The 19276-nt window shown below is 42.6% G+C and overlaps 1 protein-coding gene across 1 annotated transcript; it reads left to right on the top strand.

Annotated features, from left to right (window-relative positions):
* The first annotated feature begins 877 nt into the window (after positions 1-877).
* rnf217 (ring finger protein 217) lies at positions 878-18364 on the top strand. Its single transcript, XM_030405834.1, is given in 8 exon segments — positions 878-1515; positions 1517-2020; positions 7357-7578; positions 7674-7838; positions 8664-8761; positions 9066-9169; positions 10987-11058; positions 11819-18364. Coding segments are annotated over 8 exon segments (1716 nt in total). The 5' UTR covers positions 878-1044; the 3' UTR covers positions 11899-18364.
* The last annotated feature ends 912 nt before the right edge of the window (positions 18365-19276 follow it).

Below are 19276 nucleotides of genomic sequence, written 5' to 3'. Positions count from 1 at the left end.
TTTTAGAGCGATTGGTACATCGTTATCATTCATTCATGAAGATTGAGGTTAGTGAATATGTTGACTGGATACACTGCTATCATTGCTTAGCCTACTTAGCTAACTCTTCTAAAGCATTGAAAGTGCCACCAGCCAGTCAGTTTTACGATACTTGGTAAGTTACCTTTAAATTTAGCAGACGCTTTTGTTCAAAGCGACTTACAGTAATTCACACATACATTCATACACTTAGCTAGCTAGCAGATCAGGAGCAGTTTTGGGGTTCAGTATCATGTCCAAGGACACTTCAACATGCAGACCAGGGGAATTGAACCAACGACCTTCCAATATCAAGACGCAGGCTCTACCCCAGAGCCGCAACAGAAGCTATGCCACTTCTGCTGAAGTGTCACACGTAATCATTTCCCCAGTAGCGCCCCTGGTGACCTCCCCAGGAAACTTGTAACTAGCGGCTAGGCTAAAGTGTTAGCTTGCTCCCAGTCTTTAGTGAGTGCATGAGCTAAACCGCACATCAAGGGTGTAAATAATAAACTGTATGGAAGTCATTTAATTTTTTTAAGTTTTTTACAATTAAAACAATTCCTAGCTGACGGTCATCTACTGCAGGTAGCACACTGACTTGGGAAAAGTACCTCATACAACCTCACGTCAACAAATCACTTTAAGTTAAATTAAGTGTTTTCAGCTTACATTCCTACATACTGCACCTTTAGGTGATAAAGCAGGATCCAATATACACTTCTCAGTTCAACTCAAACCAGCTGACACACAGTAAAGATGGCGCCCGGAGCCAGCAGCCCACCTGGACCACCTCTCTGTACTTTGGCCACCTGCTACAGTGACGCTGCGGGTGCACTGTGACGTCATGTCTGCCCTCCACCACTTGGCTTCCCATCGGCCTATCGCTGCTCTCCTCCGCGCTGACGACGACACCCGGAAGCGACCGAGCTGCGCTGCTTTGTTTTGTTTTGGTAGTAGGAGTTGGATAAGAGGCAGACAGGCAGGCGGAGGGGGGACGGTGCGGGAGAGAGAACCGCTCGCTAAATGGGGAGAGCCGTCTCGGGGATGGAAGATGACGGACCGATAGCCGACGCCTGCAAAATGCCGAGCTTTATCGGAAGCTTCGAGGAGGGGAGGGTGAAACTGTCCCGCAACCTGCAGACTGAAACTTCCTTCACGGACGGCAAAGTTGAGCGGCCGGTCAGAGATTTTGGATCCGACTCCGGGTTGTTGACCCCGGACGGAGGTGAGAGGGAGCCGGAGGAGGGGAGCGGCGAGGAGGAGGAGAAGGATGCGAAGGGCAACAACAACAACAACTGCAACGGCGGAGGTGGAGGAGAGAGGAGGAGGGCGAGCGCTGTCGAGATTTTGAGGAGGAATTTCGGGGTGTCAAAGTCTCCCTCCCTGCGGCTGAACACGGGCAGTCGGATGCAGTGCGGGGACGAGCGCGAACCCCGCGAAGGAGGCGATTATAACGACGTGAAGAGTGGTTATGGGAGCGAATGCGGCGACTGTGGGAAAGTCGGAGCGTGAGGCGGGCGACGCGGTGGCCAAAAACGAGCCAACCCTGAGCGACTTGACGACTTCGGGGGTTCAGGCGGTTGAGATTATAACCGTTACAGGACGGTGTCCCAACAGGGGGGGCGGGGACAGCAACACGGACACTTTGACCGAGTCCTTCCGCACTAAGGAACACGTCTACTGCACTGTTTACTGCATCGCCAACGACAGCCATCGGAAAGAAATCACGGACGATGAGGCGGTCACGTCCGACGCACCAGAAATGGACGAGGGGACGGGACGGGAAGCGGGTTCGAGTCCCCACCCGGCGCTGTACACGCTGGACGACCTGGTGGACCCTTTCGGGGACATGGCCCACGGGCTGTCCGACGCGCAGGCCGGTGGAGGGACAACGATGCAGAGCTGCCGGGTGTGCCTGGAAGGGAAATCAATCGCACCCCTGCCCTGCTGCAGGAAGGCCGTGTGTGATGAGTGTCTGAAACTCTACGTCAGCTCCCAGGTTGGTAGGAGGGAGGGGGAGCAAAATGGGGGAGAGGTGGGTGTGAGCAGTGCAGCAGGGTGAGGATGTCCCAGAACCGGGCCGTGCTGGGTCAGTCAGCAGCTCGGTTGAAGTGTCCTTGAACAAACTCACAACCATCCCTGTCACACTTCTTCTACCTCCAGGCAAGAAATTCTGTGAACTGTTATTAAAATGGGCCCTGTCCTCACCAAGGTTGACTTATCTGACTTTCATGTTTTTTGATTAAGCTGCTAAAATGAAGGGGAAAAAAAGAAAAAAGCCTGGTTCCATGAAATGATGTGATTATTCCTGAAGTGTCACAGGTCACCTCATCTCGTGATCCCTGTGAATCTGGGTCACAGACTTTGATTCTGCACAAAAATCACGATCTGGGCGGGGATGCTTTTCAACAGTAGACAACTTTGTGCACTGTTTGGTTTCATTCTCTCAGGTTTCACGTGCTTGAGGGAGAGTTCACCCCCTCAGATCCACTGTTTGATATCAGTTGTGTGTCGACGAGGTGTGACTAACTCGTGATACGGTAGGACTCAGGACACGGTGCCTGTGATAACGATATTATCGCGATACAGCGGTTCTGCTATAATCAGTACGTTGCAAGAAAATAATGGAATGATAGATCTAGATGAAAACAGATTACTGCGCAAGAATTGTGTGTTTATTCACCATGTTTTTGTGTAAATTAACAGAATTTGAGAAGGAAACTTAGATCGGACTGTACGTCAAAAGTCATTCATTACAACATCATTAGCTCCAGAGAAAGCAGATTTGTTTCCTGTAACTGTGGAAAAATTGCGGCCCCGGTTTAGTGACATGATGAACTGGAAGGTATAATACCCAGTTGGTATCATGAGGAGTGGGAATAAAGTTGATAAAAACATTTGCAGTCTTAGCTCAGTGGCTCTTTATCACGTAGGATAACTGTCAGATAGCAGAACTCTCCAGTCTGTATGGATTAAGTTTATAGACGTTTGCACCATGAAGTCATGAAATGTGACTCTGGTTAGTCTGATTGGCAGGAAAGTCTGTTTAAAGTGCCTTCATGTATTTAAAAATTGCATCTATGTTTGACGCCAGTGTATCGATAATCGTATCGCGAGAGGAAGTGATACAGTGTTTTGCTGAATCCATTTTTTGTCGCACCACTAATCATTAGTGCAGCCACAGTCCCTCCACTCGGCTCGTCTTTTTCTATATTGCTTTGTTGACGTCTAAACGCGCCTTTTGTCCGTGCCAGAAAATATATCAGAGCGTCCCAGCAGCATGTTTTAGGTGTGCATGGACAGAGAAGCACGATAGCAAAGTCTTTTTTTAAAGTGAGTCGGCTGAATCAGGTCACAATAGCGACTCAACTAGTCTTGTGACTACAGTTCATTCTCTCTGCATGATTTTTGAGAGTTGTTGCAAAATAAGGAGTTGGTTGAGAGCTTCTGCTGATCGATTCCCGGTGAGGATTTACACTTGTAAATCAAGAAAAATGAATAATAGATTGATGAAATATTTACTTCCATCCATCCAGTGTAGCTGCCATGAAAATAAAGACTCAGCGATGAAAGGCAGATTTCCAGTCACTGCTCTCTAACAGAGCCAAAGTGTTTCAGAATGGATTTCCTTCTTTTCTGTAAGTGCCCTGTTCCTGAACTTGTGCCAGAGGAGTTAGGATCTTTGCTCCTTGCTACTGTTGCTATAATCCGCTTTACTCTGTTTAGATAAAACTGTTTTTTTTATCAGTCATCACGACTACTATTTATCTGCAATTATCTTGCTTTGATAACAAGGCTTGAATAATCATCTAAACACAGAGACGAGCGTACTCTCCGATAAGCACGGCGAGGATGAGATAAGGGTCGTGTAAACTATCATGTGTAGGTGGAATATTTTACTGTTAATGTACCGCAAACTTATTTCAGCGCTCATGCTTGGTGTTAACCTTCAGTAGATGGAGTAAACACTATGTCAGAGAGATAGAGTATGTGGTCATAGATGACATTGATAGAGGAGATTCAGCACATTGCCCATAGGCGTTATGTTGAGGATGCAGCTGGACGGATGGATGGATTACACTGGTGTGGTGCTCACTATGTTCTTGTGCATGGGATTAAACCAGCCTCTTCAAATCAAGCCACTATTGTTGGATTTATTTTCAAAAGTATTCATCGGGCTGTAGACTCGTTTAAAGTGAATATCTTCGACTTTATTCTGCCTTTACATGTACAATGTGTAGCTGTAGTAGATGTGGTTTACATTCACTGAGAAAATGAGCTTCACCTCATCATAGTCAAAGTCAAGAACCCCTTCATTGATACAAATCTGGTTTTATGAATGGATTACAAACTGAACTATAAATTTATACTATTATTTTCTCATACAACTAGATTATCAATGTTTTTATTTCAAGTGTCATTTAACAGCTTTTTCATAATTGTTATCTTATTATTGAAACAGTTTATTCTACCTGTAGCAATTTAACCGTATCTATTCCTTTTAGCTTAATATTTTAATTGTTTAATTTATTCAAGTTAATTTTCTATTTCAACCGTTTATTCTACTTGTAGCTAACATATTTAGCCATTTATCCGCTATTTATATCAAACTATTCAATTGTTTATCCGTTTTAGCTAATTAGTTAAATTGTTTATCCTTCTTGTAGCTAACACATTTAACTGCTTTTCCATTACTTTAGCTAACGATTTAAACAGTTTAGGTTACCTGTAGCTAACGTATTTAATTGTTTATCCATTACTGTTGGCAAACTATTAAATGTGTTTGCTTATTACTTTAAGCTAACTATTTTAACTGCTTGTCCATCACTTTAAGCTATTCAGCTTATAAAGCTAATGCATTTAATTGCTTATCTGTTACTTTGATATATTTCGGTTACATTTAGATAACTATTTCTACTTGTAATTAACAAATTAACCTACTTTAGCTATTTCAACATGATGGCTAATTATTTTAACAGTTTATCCATCAATGTTTTAAGCACACAAGTGTTATTTCAATTGCTTATCCACTTATAGTTAATTATTTCATAATTAATAATTAACTTGCTAACTAGTTTTTAAGGACTCTTAATTACAAAATGTGGTGTTTAGGGGGTTTCAACTGACTCAGGTTAATCAGTAGTTGGGTAATCAAATCCATTTTATCATTGCATGAATACACTGAGTAGTAATGGGTCCAGCCTTGACCAAGCTTATAGTCACCTCTGCCCATACAGCCACTGTTAGTTTCATTGTTTTACTGTTTTAAACTTACACATGACTTTAAGTTGGCCTATCTCACCCACATTATAACCACACAATACTGTGACATGTGTACGGGAAAGACTCAGTGGCATCAGTCCAAACCCGTCCAACCAGTCTGGCAGTGGTCATCACAGCCTTATTGTTGTGGCAACAACACATCAGCTCTCATCCCTGCAGAGGATACATTTTCATAATCATATAATAGGCTTTTAGTCCGTGGGTGTGTGTGTGCACGTGCTGTAGGGGATGTTGGGTGTAACACTATCAGAGGCTGAAGCCATTGTTCTTTGTTTTCTGTCTGCTGTCATTTCACACACTCCCTCACAAAACACACAGTCTACCTTATCATGTGTCAGTGCAGCAGGTCTTGCTGGCTTTGATGGACTTAAATTATGGGAAGAGGGAGATCATGAAATGAGGAAGAGAGAGAGAGAAGGAACTAGAGAAGAAGGGATGCCCTAGGAGGAAATAAAGACAAAAGAGAAAGTTATATTTTGAAAAGAAAGAGATCAACTTAACTGAGGATTTTAGTGTCTCTGTAGGCTTCCACTTCAGGTTGGATGATGTCCGAACGCACAACATTATTGCTTTGGTTTTTTGTTGAACCCAACTGTGAACTGAAAAATGTGTGTTGTTATGTAACAAAGTGTAGTTAGATTATGAAATGGTGCATCCTAGAGCGAGAGCATCACTTCTGTCCTGTGTGCAGGTAGTAACAATGCCAGGCGCTGAAGCCAGTCAGTGTGTGGATGAGGTCCACGTGGTTTACGTCACCTGATCTGGACAGACTAATGTGTGTGCTTGTTTGCTTTTATACACATCAACTTCCACTCTCTCCGCTGCCTCCTTAAGCCCTCCATTCATCTACCTCTTACGCCCTCTATTCATTGGTTAATTATTTACAATTTCCCATCCATGACATGAATATATTCCACATGTAGATCTGGCAGAGACAGGCCACCACAATAACAAAGAGACCCACACAGTAAACACACTGTGGAGCAGATGGTGTTGCATAACATAAATTGAATTGAATTGAATTGAAAGCCTTTATTATCATTATACACAGTACAATGTATGTTAACATATATTATTTTAAAGGGGCAGTTGTTAATATATAGCCAAAATGTTACATTGAAACATGAATTTACATTATCACCAGAGTGTGAAGAAACAGTGTTGACCTAATGTCAAAGTCAACTATGTATTGTGTTGCAGAGAAGTATATGAAGTTAGCATGCTAACCAGCTAGCTCTGGCCTGTTCGGTCTTACAATACTGCTTTGTGCTGCAAGAGGGGATTGTCTGATAGCCCCCTTTTATTTTTAGCTGGTAGATGCAAAAGCAGTCCAAAAAAGTAAACAAAAAAAACTCATGAAATATCTTTACACCTATTTTCCTTTCTAAAAAGAAAAATGCAACCTTACATTTTCTGATTTTAAGTTTCTCTCTTCATCCAAACTAAGACAAGGTTGTCTGCCTTGTTAGGTCATCGTTAAACACACTTTATTCAATCTTGACATAACTAAATAAAACTCCCAACAACTGTCTTGGTTTGTCTTACTACATTTACCTCTGGTTTGGTGAAAATAAATCCTAAATTCAAGATGTGAAAATAATCAGGCTCTACAAGCTGTATTTCGTCCCCTGATGACACCTGACTCTCTGTTGCTTCTGCTTCTCCCGTACCAGACTGTCGTGTCGTGTCGTCCCCGGAGTCAAAGTTGCTGTAAATCGCCTCCTTACTGTATCGACTGTTCTCAAACTGTCGGTCTTTCAGGTGTTGTTTAGTCCCAGTCTGGTATCGAGCTGTGTTCAATGGGAGACGGGTTGGCTGAGCCCTGTTGCCTGCTGTGCCTCCCCCCAATCATCTGAAGTTGTGGTGTGGGCAAACTCTCATTAGCTAATAGGGCCACTTAGCTGCACCACTATAGTGAGCAGCAGTAAGTGGTTATGCTGCTCCCTCTTGGAGCAGTCTGAATCTGGCCATTTCTTACAAATAACACCTTTTAATATCCTTCAGCCTGGCTCTCCTGCAGTAATAAGCCCTCTTGTCTGTTATGTTCCCCAGGTGCGAGTAGCCAAACCTTACATCAGCTGTCCGATCCCAGAGTGCAGCGGCTACCTGGAGGAGGGGATGGTGATTTCCCATTTAGCCAATGATGACGTGGCAAAGTATCGATACTTCTTGGAGCTGAGTCAGCTGGACTCGAGTACCAAACCCTGCCCCCAGTGCAGCCAGTTCACCTCTCTGAAGGAGCACCACCCCACCCGGTCGGAGCACAAGTACAAGGTAAGAAGAAAGACATGGCTCCAAAACATAAGTAGCCATCTATTGAAATATTTACATATACATTTAATATTAACTATATTCTGTCTCGTCTCCAGATCCAGTGTAGCAATTGCCAGTTTGTGTGGTGCTTTAAATGCCACGCTCCGTGGCACAATGGGCTCAAATGTCGCGACTACAGGAAAGGCGACAAGCTGCTACGAAGCTGGGCTAGTGTCATAGAGCACGGCCAAAGAAATGCCCAGAAATGTCCGCAGTGCAAGGTGGGAACTGTGTTTTCTGAATACATCATGGGCGGTAGAATGAGTGTGGTGTGTGTAAATGGAAAATAGGTTTGACTGATGAAGGATGAAATGATTGTGGATGAATAAATCAATGGAGATTAAGAAGCGCAAGAGCAAGCAGAGATGATGGATGGAGAGCTGTAGAGAACTAGGTGGAGGCTCGGGTTTAAAGTGCATGTGAAACAGCAGAACAGAGACGCCGAGACATCGGACATATTGGAAGACAAACAATGATGTCTCTGCTGCACAAATCTGGTGGACTCACTCTCACGGTCATAAAACGAGCCTGGTCTAAGTTAGTCTACACAATATCTAATTTGACTGTCAGAGGATGACTAGAGCAAGACATAGATTAGGCTAATTACCAGTTTATGGAAACTGTTTGCTCAGAGCAGCAAAACACTTTCCATCTGTGTTTGTCACGCTGACGCTCCACGTCTCTGAATTTCTGCTCTGGAAGCAGAAGAGAGGGTCCTGTTTGACTGTGAAGCCAACAAACAAAGTCGTGCTGTGTTGTGTTGGAGCTGTTAAAAAAAAGAGAGACTGAGAACAACTAAACGCCACTGCCCAGTTTATTATAAGGCTGCAAAGCAAAGATCTATTCAGTGTACTGGTTAAAGAACAAAATTATGTATTCAAATCATGTTAGAAGCTAAAGGAGTGAAAGAACTTCTGACCTTTGCAACGATGCAGCTGACTTTTTATCAATATGTTAAATAATGTATGCAACGAGGTAGAAAACAGACGAGTCTCTTGTGTTTTTCATTCTGTCTTCCTTTTTCTTTTGCCTCTTGTTGTCTGTAGATCCATATCCAGCGTACGGAGGGATGTGACCATATGACATGTACACAGTGTAACACTAACTTCTGTTACCGCTGTGGAGAGCGCTACCGTCACCTGAGGTTGGACTCTTTTAGTGTTTTGTAACTTTTTAAAAATGTATTCTCTCCGGCTGCATTTCCCATTAGTGTTGTCACGATACCGAATTTCAGAACTTTGATGCAATACTTGGAAAGGTTTGGAGACTCGGTACCATGTTTAATAGCATGGGGGGAACAAAAACTGACATAACATGGTGGGCATAACATTTTTGCACAACAACTGCATCTTAGTTCATCTACTTCTGACCAGTGATGGATAAGAAATAAAGAACACTGATCCCGATAATCAGAAGATCTGATGTAATCTGAACCTTTCTGTTGTCAGGTTTTTCGGGGACCACACGTCCAACCTCAGTGTGTTTGGATGCAAGTATCGCTATCTACCAGACAAACCTCATCTGAGACGGCTAATTAGAGGGTCTGTCTGTGGTAAGTTGGTGTGTTTGTGTCTCTGGAGTTAGAATCCTGAATATGTACTTTTCTTAATTGATGAGTAACGTGCTAACATCAGTTGTTTGTGGACCTTGAAGCCACTTGAGCAGCACAGCTCTGTGCAAGGGAATGTCGGCCAGCTAGTCCACCAGAGTCGAGCTGCAACAACAAATCTATTAGTGGTCAACTATTAAATTAATAGGTAACTAACTTGATAATCAATAAATCTGTTTTGAATTCTCTTATTCTTGAATATGAATATTTTCATGATGATAAACTAAATATCTTTTGGTTGTTGATAAAACAAGACATTTGAGGATTTCATCTTTTTTGGAAATACTCATCAACATTTTTCACCATTTTGTTACATTTTATTGATGGAAAAACCAAATCAATCAATTGAGAAAATAATTTACAGGATTCTTGTGACATTCATGGCACCCAGAGGATGAATTCTACCGACTTAAGTCCAGTACTTCAGTTCATGTTAAAAGTCTTGCAAAACTAAAAACATTATCATCAGGCGCTGATGTACTTTGGGTTTATTACATATTAGCAAAGTTAGCATGCTAGAAATTAGCTCCAACCTCAAAGAGATGCTAGCATGGCGGCTTTAGACTTGTTTTTCATGTTATATAATCAGGAATCTTTTCAAGCTACACATTCACACTTAGCAGTAGAACAACTACTGTGTCTGTGTAACTGGGCACTGATTTGCCAATGATCCCATTAGGCAATAAACTATTGTTGTTGATAAACCGTTCAGAGGTCTGGTGTGCCCACATTTCCTCCACCTGCATTATATTCTGTAAATCTCTTTAAAGGGAATCGTTGGAACGTTAATTCATGTTAGCGGACTCCATTTCTAAACAAACGTTAGCTACAGAGAAAAAGTTCAAACCCGAGTCCTTCACAAAGAAAGTCCAGCAGCAATAATCAACATAATGTTGCAATAAAACAGTGAATAAAACATGTAAAATTGCTACAAATTGTGACATAGAGCCCCTTTTAACTAAGTGATTTTCCTGTGCTGTGCAGAATGCTTGTGACCCAAAGTAAATCAGCTTTACCGTGTTGCACTCAGCCGCGGATTATAATTGTAGATTAAAGAGAGAAATAGCAGCAAATGTTTCTACATTGCCTAATGGCCCGTTGAGACTCCTATTGAGAGCAAACAGCCGCGACTCGTCTGTGACGGACACGAATTCACCTCTGGAGCAACGGCAGTGAACCCTTCCACATTTAAGGCCACGCGAGAGAGCTCCATAATGAAGTGTGAAAGGAAGACATGTCATGTTAGTTATAATTATCCATTCACAGTTATCAGACATGTGCAGTAGCGAGCCTCCAGGAGGCTGAGCTCCTCTGGTAGATTTGTTTGACTCAGCTCTCCATGACAGCTACAGCTAGTTATATCAGCATGGTGTCTGTTGAACTGGGGGCCAATTTGTCCCTAACAAGAACCTTTTACCCATTACAGCTCTCATCACTGTCTTCATGCCACGGGCTGCTTGCGGTGCAGATTTAGCATGTAATAAGAGACATTTTACTGCAGATTGAGTTGGGTTTTTTTTTTCAGGATGATGATCCAGTTTTGAGTCCTCCACAGTCATACTGACACACGGGTGGACAAGCGTCTTAGATATTCTGCGAGGATGCATTAAAATTTAAACAAAAAATGTAGCAAAACAACACATTAATTTTAAATCAGACTATTTCTCCTCTGTCTGACATTTATTCATTATTAATGATTATTATTCTGCTCCTCTCTTTCTCTCTCTTTCTCTTTCTCTCTCTTTTTTCACTCTCTGCAGCCACCAAGGTGCTGATAGCTCCAGTGGTCATTTTGCTGGTCGTGGTATTCGGAGCTCTCGCCCTGGTGATAGGTAACATAATTACACGCATGAACACACACGTGCACGTTAATCAGGATTGAAGCTCCAGAGAGAGAGAGAGAGAGAGAGAGAGAGAGAGAGAGAGAGAGCAGTAAACAGATAACGGCTAAATTGGTTCGACCGTATTGCAGATATTTGCCTCCGAACAAACATGCCAGTACATTAGCATGCATGACCATGATGTGCTGCGGTGCGCTAAAGAACTAAACCGTTCCACATCCAGATTATCGCTCTCTGTGCTGTCACTTTACTTCCCGAAGCTACATTTTAGTCCATCCAGCTGCACTCTGTGTGCGCTCCCTCAGACAAGTGTTGTGAACTATCGGCCTCGGCTGAACTGTAATTAGTGTTAATCTCTTCCCTGTGTCTGTATGTCTGACAGATGATCCGCTGCGGGCTAACGTGCCGTGATGGCGGATTCATATTTATTTTTGTCGTTACTAGAATCGGCGCTTCTGTGCTGCCGCCTCTTCTCCGATTCTCTCTTTTTTTTTTCTGCTCAATTAATTTTCACATAATGCCAAATCTGTTAGCAGTGTGCTGTAGGATGGAATAATCCAATCAAACCCATGTAGAAAATTAATCAGCGCCTGTGGTAGTTTCACAAAAATTATCATTAGGATCATTAGGAGCGGTGATAGTGAGCTTTAAAGGGAATTAATGAAATTTCTCCCCCCAAAAAACTACGTAGCGCACCTTTAATCCATCATTCCTCCACTGTTATCTCTACAATCGTCTCCTCTGTGTGCAGGTTTGGTCGTGTTCCCGGTCTACTACGTCTGTAAGAGGAGGAAGAAGCAGCGCACACAGGGCTCCGGACGCTGGATCTGAAACCGGCCCTGCACCTCATCCAGACCGCACACACAACACACACACACACACACACACACACACACACACACACACACACACACACACACACACAGAGAGCTCGGAAGACGACGGCCACACATCTCCTCAGGGACGAGAGCGCGGCAGCCTGAGTCATCGCGAAAAAAAAAAAGTCCGAGAGCGGAACATGGCGGAATTAACACCGGCAATTAGGGAAGTACATAAACCAATAGAGTGATGCCTGGACGGACCACGCACGTCATCACGTCGAGAACACTCGCCTCTCGCGGGACCACTGCTGCGAAAGTAATGCTTTTATCAGGATATTCGAGCAAGAACCGGTGACTTCTGGAGCAACCACTGTCTCGTAAAGTGTTTGAATCCTTTAAATCTCAACTAGGTCCCGCAGATATTTTAACCAGAGGGGACTTTTTCTTGCTGGCCGGCACATTGCAGGAAGCTTCGGCAGTGTACATTTGCAGCTTTTCACACATTTAACAAACTATCCAGCTGTCTTTCAGGAGAACAAACAAAGGTTATAAGACGTATGCAGTTTTGTTTACACTTGTGAGTGTGTTAATCGGAGCCGGTTGGTTAGCCTCGATATGACGACATACTATTATAGGTTTTTAAATGTTTCGGAGTGGATACGGGAAGTTATGAACACTGACTGCTTGGAGAGGACGAAGAGGAATTGAGGAAATAAGATTTCTCCTCACTGAACTTTTGCACTGTTGTGCTGCAGTTGACAGGTGCAAGATGGAAACAAGCCATGATGTAAAAAAATTAGTTCTTACAGGTGCAACACACAGCGGGACGTTATTCATCTTCCTCTGCTGGGAACTCAGTTTTTCATTGGATTTAAAAAGTCCCCCGCCGGTTTGACGAGCGCACGCTGTTCTGAACAATAAGAGAGAACAGAAGTTATCGGGATGGAAGGAAGATGCTTAACTATTCTCCGCTAACCTGGTTAACCTTGACTAAGCCTGATCTCAAGTGTTTGCTAGAAGGGTTGAGTTGGGTCGTGTGTCTTCACCTTAAGAGCAACGACTAGTTTTAAAGGCCACACACACACCTTTGCTTTAAAGGGACAGTCCCCAAATCCCAAAATGTTCCTCTTGCCTGTCATTTCTATCCATCTAGATTGTTTGTGGTGCGAGTTGCTGAGTTTTGCAGGAATCTGCCGTAGAGATGTCTGCCTGCTCTCCGATAAAATCTTACTTACTGCTCGGGAGCCATCTTGGCAGCGCCCCTGTCCAGTTATTTCAAGCAGACAAGACCAGGCTGCTATCTAAATGAATGGTGGAGAGTGAATGTGTCATACAACCAATATGTCTCGTATAATATGATCTTCCTACCAAATTACAATCACCGACCCAATCACAGAAGGAAGCGTGCATCTACTCATGCAGATTTAGCTAACACTCAGCTGAGGAGGCCGCCATTGTTGTTTACATCCCATACAAGTATCACATCTCTGCGGTCGATACCTCTAAAACCCTGCAGTTCAAAACCAAATGATCTATATGGATAAATAGCACTTCAGCTAAGAGAAAACTGTTTTTGATTTTGGGGTGGACTGTCCCTTTTTAAAAGGGTCCTCTTTGCAAATACTCAACCCAGTGACCCCTTATGGAAATATTGGAAACGCCAAGTGGAGTTCTGGCAAGCCTCCATTGGTTTTCTGTTCTGGTTTTGAAATCAGCTCCTCCTTCTGTGTGTCCCCGTCCTCCTCACTGTCCTTTGGGTCCCTCCTCTCTGCCTGCCCGGCTCGATGGCGGCCCTCACGCCCTCCCCGCCTGGCAGGTCGTCTCTGCTGTGCCCACACACTGTATGCCAGCGTCTGCATCATCAAAAAAGAAAAAAAAGAAAAAGAGCTGCTGTGCGGCAATCGTGCCAAAACAAATCGCTGAATGAGGCAGGACGGACGTCCCTTTGTTAGATTTTTTTTGTGATTTGTTTTTTAGGGGTTGCGTGCTGCTGAGGGTTTGGGTGGCGATGCTGTCGGTGTGTAGTGGAGTCCGGACAGGAAATGACTGAATGTACTATCGCGAATGGTACCTGTAGATAAAGAGAAGTATTTCAGATTTGACTTTTTTATGTAGTCGGTGGTGGTTTGCTGAGAGTTAAACAGGGTGTTGAGTTTTATACAGGATTAAGTTCTAGAGCTGCAACCATGAGTCAGTTTATCATTAAAACTATTTTGATAATTAATCATTTCAGTCACTTTCAAGAAAGAATGTCAAACATTTGCTGGTTCCAGCTTCTTAAACGTGAGGATTTTCTGATTCTTTTTGTAATTTATGATTGTAAATGAAGAGTCGACTGAAGCAATGTGAGGACGTCACTTGGCGCTCACGATGAGCATTTTTAAAGTTTTTTCTCCCTCTGTCTTGCCTAAACGATTAATAAGGAAAATGCAGCAGATTAATCGCTAATGAAATGACTCGTTTGTTGTTCAGAGGTTCTCATCAGGTTGCTTTGCACTGAATCTGTGGTGTATTTGACGATCAGGTTTTGAAGGTTTTTGAGAATCGCTGCAGAGGGTTTGGTTTGTTCTGGTTTTTGCAGTGACTAGAGGACGTCTGTCTGCTTGAGAGTTGGGATAATGACCGTGTGGTTTTTAGCCTACGCACACAGCCTCTCAGCTCATTCACACTGGTACCTACTGCAAGAAAGCACACGCTTGGAGCGCTGCCAGGAAACGGGAGATTTACAAGAGCTTTAAAGGTCATCACCTGGCGGCAGCCAGCTTGCTGTCCTTCACTTATCCCCCTATCCTCTCCTCCCTGCTGTCTCTCCTGAGTTTTTGAAAAATGGGTGCATGACCGCTTGAGCTGTGGCCGCCGTTTGGCCGCAGAAATCCCCCCGGACTGGATGCTTTCGAGGCTGTGATATGTGAAAAAGACACAGAGCTGCCGAGGGTGTGCGCTGCGGTCGAGTTCAAACGGTTTCAGCATCAGTCACACATTGTTTTTGTGTATGTGTTCATCCCACCACTGTTTTTGTTTTTTATTTTATTGTTGTATGAAATATAATTGAGAGACTCAAGGAAAAAAGATGAGCACAAGATATCTGCACATAAGAGATGTTTAAGTAAGAAGGAGGTGATGAAATGATAAAAGGTTGAAACAAACACTTACAGCCGAGTTATAAGTGGTTACCAGTGGATTGTATTCCGACTGTTACAGCACATTTCGACACTGAATCTTCACTAACCAGGATTTAAGGCATGAAGTAAAAGCAGGTTTGAAGTTTAATGCATGTTGGACATTTTTGCAGTGCAATGCCACGAGCTTGGCTTTTCTCCCAGGGATCTGAAACGCTCTCATCCGGGAGTTAATAATCACAAATAGTTTCCTGAAGGGCACAGAAAACGTGTCGTCCCACACACACACACCGCTCTCAGTCGGTTCCTGACTCTGGGTTTTGAATCCACTCTCAGGGAGTTTGTTTTCCGTTCACTGTACCCAGAGCCCTCCACACAGAAGCTCCTGAGCAGCACTGCAGAGCGTTAAAATGCTTCCCGGTGCTTTTGCCCAGAGCTGCTTTGCAACCATATTTAATTCCAGGAGGTTAAAAAACACTGATGAGTCAAAAGAGATCCAAACATCGCACTTTCCCAACCCGACTCAGCTGTGTTCTGAACGCTGCGCAGTGGTTGGAGGTTGAATCCAGGGTTAATAAGGGGAATAATGTACATGGGGAAATGTAATATGTAAGTTACAACACAATCACCAGAGTAATGCTGGCAATGTGCGCCTCTGCAACCACATCTGAAACGTTTTGTTTGTTTTTGTTAAATTTTCCAACAATACTGCGAATATAGTCCGGTTAGGTTTAATGCACAACGAGCACTTGATTAGGATCAGGAAGAGGTTTTTGGTTCTGAACACAGCTGGAAATTGTCCCAACGTCTCATCAGAAATATCTGATATCAGTATCTCGATTTGCAGTCTGTCACCTGTCCCGACTGTCAGATCACCTCCTCCTCCTCTTGCTCCTCACATCAGAGTCTGCTCATATACATGAAATCCGACGGTGATATGAAACATATTCTAAAAATGGCGATGTGACTCACACGAAACATACAAATGTAAGGCCTCCGCTGGTTGCAGAAACGCACAATGCCGGCGTTTTACTCTGGCGACTGGCGACTTAAACACTGAAACAATCTACTTAACAATTGTTCACTTGCATCTCGTGCATAACTGCTCAGCTAGTACTACACTGACACGTTGAAATGCTGCATTTTGTTATTATTTTTGAGTGACATACGACTGACACGCGATCATCACCTGTGCTTGAATTCTCTTTGGCACTGAAAAAAAAAAAAGCATCAGCAAAGTGAAATGAGCTGAATTTTACTGGGGGCTGTTAAATCTGAACCACAGCTGAAAAACCTTTAGTCTATTGATCAGCTCATTGCCAGAAAAATAACAAATGGCCCCTCTGTGATAACCGATTAATCTCTTCACACAGCAGCTTCTTAGGAGCACAGGTTTAATGTCAGATTTGTTTGGTTCCTGAATTTCGTTCTGCCGGCTCGGCCGCGGGACTAATGGTTTCTGACAGCGCGGCGTTTGTCCCGGTCTGCCAATAATATTTGATTTCTTTCACTTTTTTTTTTTTTTTTATGTGTGAAGGGGCGTGTTCATTCAGAGTTCTCTCAATGTTCAGATGCCACGTGGAAATGCCATCGTCCCTTTGTTGTTTTTGTTGTTGTTGTTGTTGTTGTTCTCACATATTACTGACACCATTTCTGACATGTATCTAAGCTCTAAAGGAACTGCTCGGGTAAAAGCTGAACATGCAAAAACAGTTACTGCTTTTTTTAAAAATGTATTCAGTGAGAGGAGACTTTAATTGTTTTGGCCAATGATTTCTTTCCTTTTGCCGGGGTGTATCGGCTGACTGATACCTCCAGCCGTTATTTTGTTTTATGCTACAGTCCCAGTGATATTGGCATAAATATGCAATAGTGCCTTCACAGCCAAATCAAAACAACAGCTGAAACAGTGATGGATCATAAAATGGGGCTCCTAATGTAAAAGAAAGGTGTCGCCCATGTGCAGTGCAATCAGAATCAAAATCTGTATCAAGTTTTCTGCTAAAAATGTTGTTTTAATAGCTAAAGATTGAAAACCTGTTTGAGTGCCACAGGTTCCACGATACAGGGTTTCAGCTACATCCCAAATACTCTTGTACCTTTGCACAAGTTAAACTGTCACTTTATTTTTGGCTCATACCCGTCTCAGTCTGTAGATTATCACCAGGAAGCAGCAGCAGCACAGCGAGGCCCGTTTCCAACATTGGACGAGCGTCGTGCAGCTGGTATGGACCGACAAGCTCAGTGAAGGAAGTGATTAAACCAAAAAAAGATGAGTCATGTTTTTCAACCAATCAGTTGTCTAAGCAGGGAAACACTTCACTTTACAGCCCTGCAAATGTCATGATACGTAGGTGGTTAATTACCAAGTAACATGTTGGAAGTTTTTTTTAAATCGCCCTGAGTTACAACAATAATTGCCTCAAAAAATTTTGATTTCTTTGATACATTTCCGGGAATCTTCCAGCTTGTTTCTGCTTAACTGCTAGTGATCATGTTGTTTTAATTTCCAGCTCATTTCCGTCTAAGTTCTCCACAATCGGCCGCTTGTTGTAGTTTCATTTCCAACTTAGTTTCTGCCAAAATTCTGCAGGTTAGTTAGGACATGTTTTTTTTAACCATTTGCATTTTTCTCAGTTTCTCAGAACAATTTTCCTTCATGTCTTTTTGTCGCCAACCGTCAATTGTAAATTTCCAACTAACACAACTTCATCATCAGAAATCATGTTAGGGAATTTAAGTGAAAATGCTCTAAAGTCGGACTCACCTGCTGAAATAATGGAAATTGGTGAAAAAGAAGCTGCAACAACTCACGGCACGATAATAAAAATGTCTCGATCACCAGAAGTTCATCAGAAACCAGCTGGAAGTTTCCTGGAAATGTTGTAAAGAAATGTACTGTTTATAAACTGCTTGTTGGACGATATCAGAATGTCATTATTAAACAATATTGGGGTAATTTTTAAGTTCAGGGGTTAAAAGGTGTTGCTTGGTAATTACCACCTGCTTTTCATGACATTTCGGGACCTGTAAAATCAAGTGTTGCTGTTCATTTAAACTCAGGAGGCCTGTGGATAATTGTTACGGTGTGTTATCAGTAACATCAGGGTGAGTTTTCTCCATCTAGACGTACAGACGTTATGGAAAAATGGCAACATTCGAAGTCTTTACACCACTTTGTCCTCTATTCAGAGAAATAAACTTAATTACTGTGCTTTTTGTTTGCACCAGTAACAAACTCCTCCACCTGCTGCCACTGTAAAAAATGTCTGCTGATATTATCGTTGCTCACTTGGACAGGCACAGATATTGTTTTCATCTGATGAAGAATAAACTAAACTGGGGTCAAATGCCAAAGTGGCTCGGTTTGATTGGTTGATTGATTGATTGATTGATTGATTTGACATCAGTAGCAGATCTGAAACAGGACTGTTGATGCTTCTCTCTCTGATTTACTGAATGTTTTGGTGAACAATAGTTTACAGTATACAAATGATCTGTCACACTGTCTGTTACAGCAACGTTGACCTCTCTATCTGCAGACACAGTTGTAACTACAGTTTCATGTCAGCAGGGGTCATTAGTGCACCGCCAGAGGCAAATCTCTAGAGCCACGACTGTTTAATTAAGATGCAGTGTCATATGGGAGGAGGAGAAGAAGAAGAAGAAGACAGCCAAGTTAATTAATATTACTCAGAGGATAAAATATTAAATCAAAAGATGTTTTTTACATGTATTAATTGGCTTTATTATCTTTTATTACTATAAAGTATAAAAATACAATGAAGTTAATTGCAGAAGAGGTTTAAAACCAGACATTTTACAGGCGTACATACACGAGTGGTTAAACATCGTACATACATTTTGAGGTATTTGCTTATTTTGTGAGTATTTCAGTGTTTCTTCTACTTTATATCTGCACATTTCAGAGGGAACTTAAAAGGGCACTATGTAGTTTTTGGAGAGGACATTCAAGTTTTTAACATTTACAATAATAATGAGTTAATAATACAAACACTCTGGGATTGTAGGACTGGTCGGCAGCGTTATTATTTGAAGAATTAGGAGAATGAAACTCAAAAATCTACTTTTCTTGCAAATAGCACCTTTAATGAGGTAATAATACACACTGAGAAATATTTATCTTTTCTATGACTGAATAAACAAGCTGTTCTCAGAGGAAAATAAGGTCCCCATAACACTGCACGAGGCTGGAAAGGTGGCAGGGTCTGCCACATGTAAACAAAGTGAAACAGGATGAAACTGTGT

This window comes from Sparus aurata, chromosome 22 (assembly GCF_900880675.1).
Source record: "Sparus aurata chromosome 22, fSpaAur1.1, whole genome shotgun sequence".
Lineage (NCBI taxonomy): Eukaryota > Metazoa > Chordata > Actinopteri > Spariformes > Sparidae > Sparus > Sparus aurata.
This window is presented reverse-complemented; position numbering and strand designations above follow the sequence as displayed.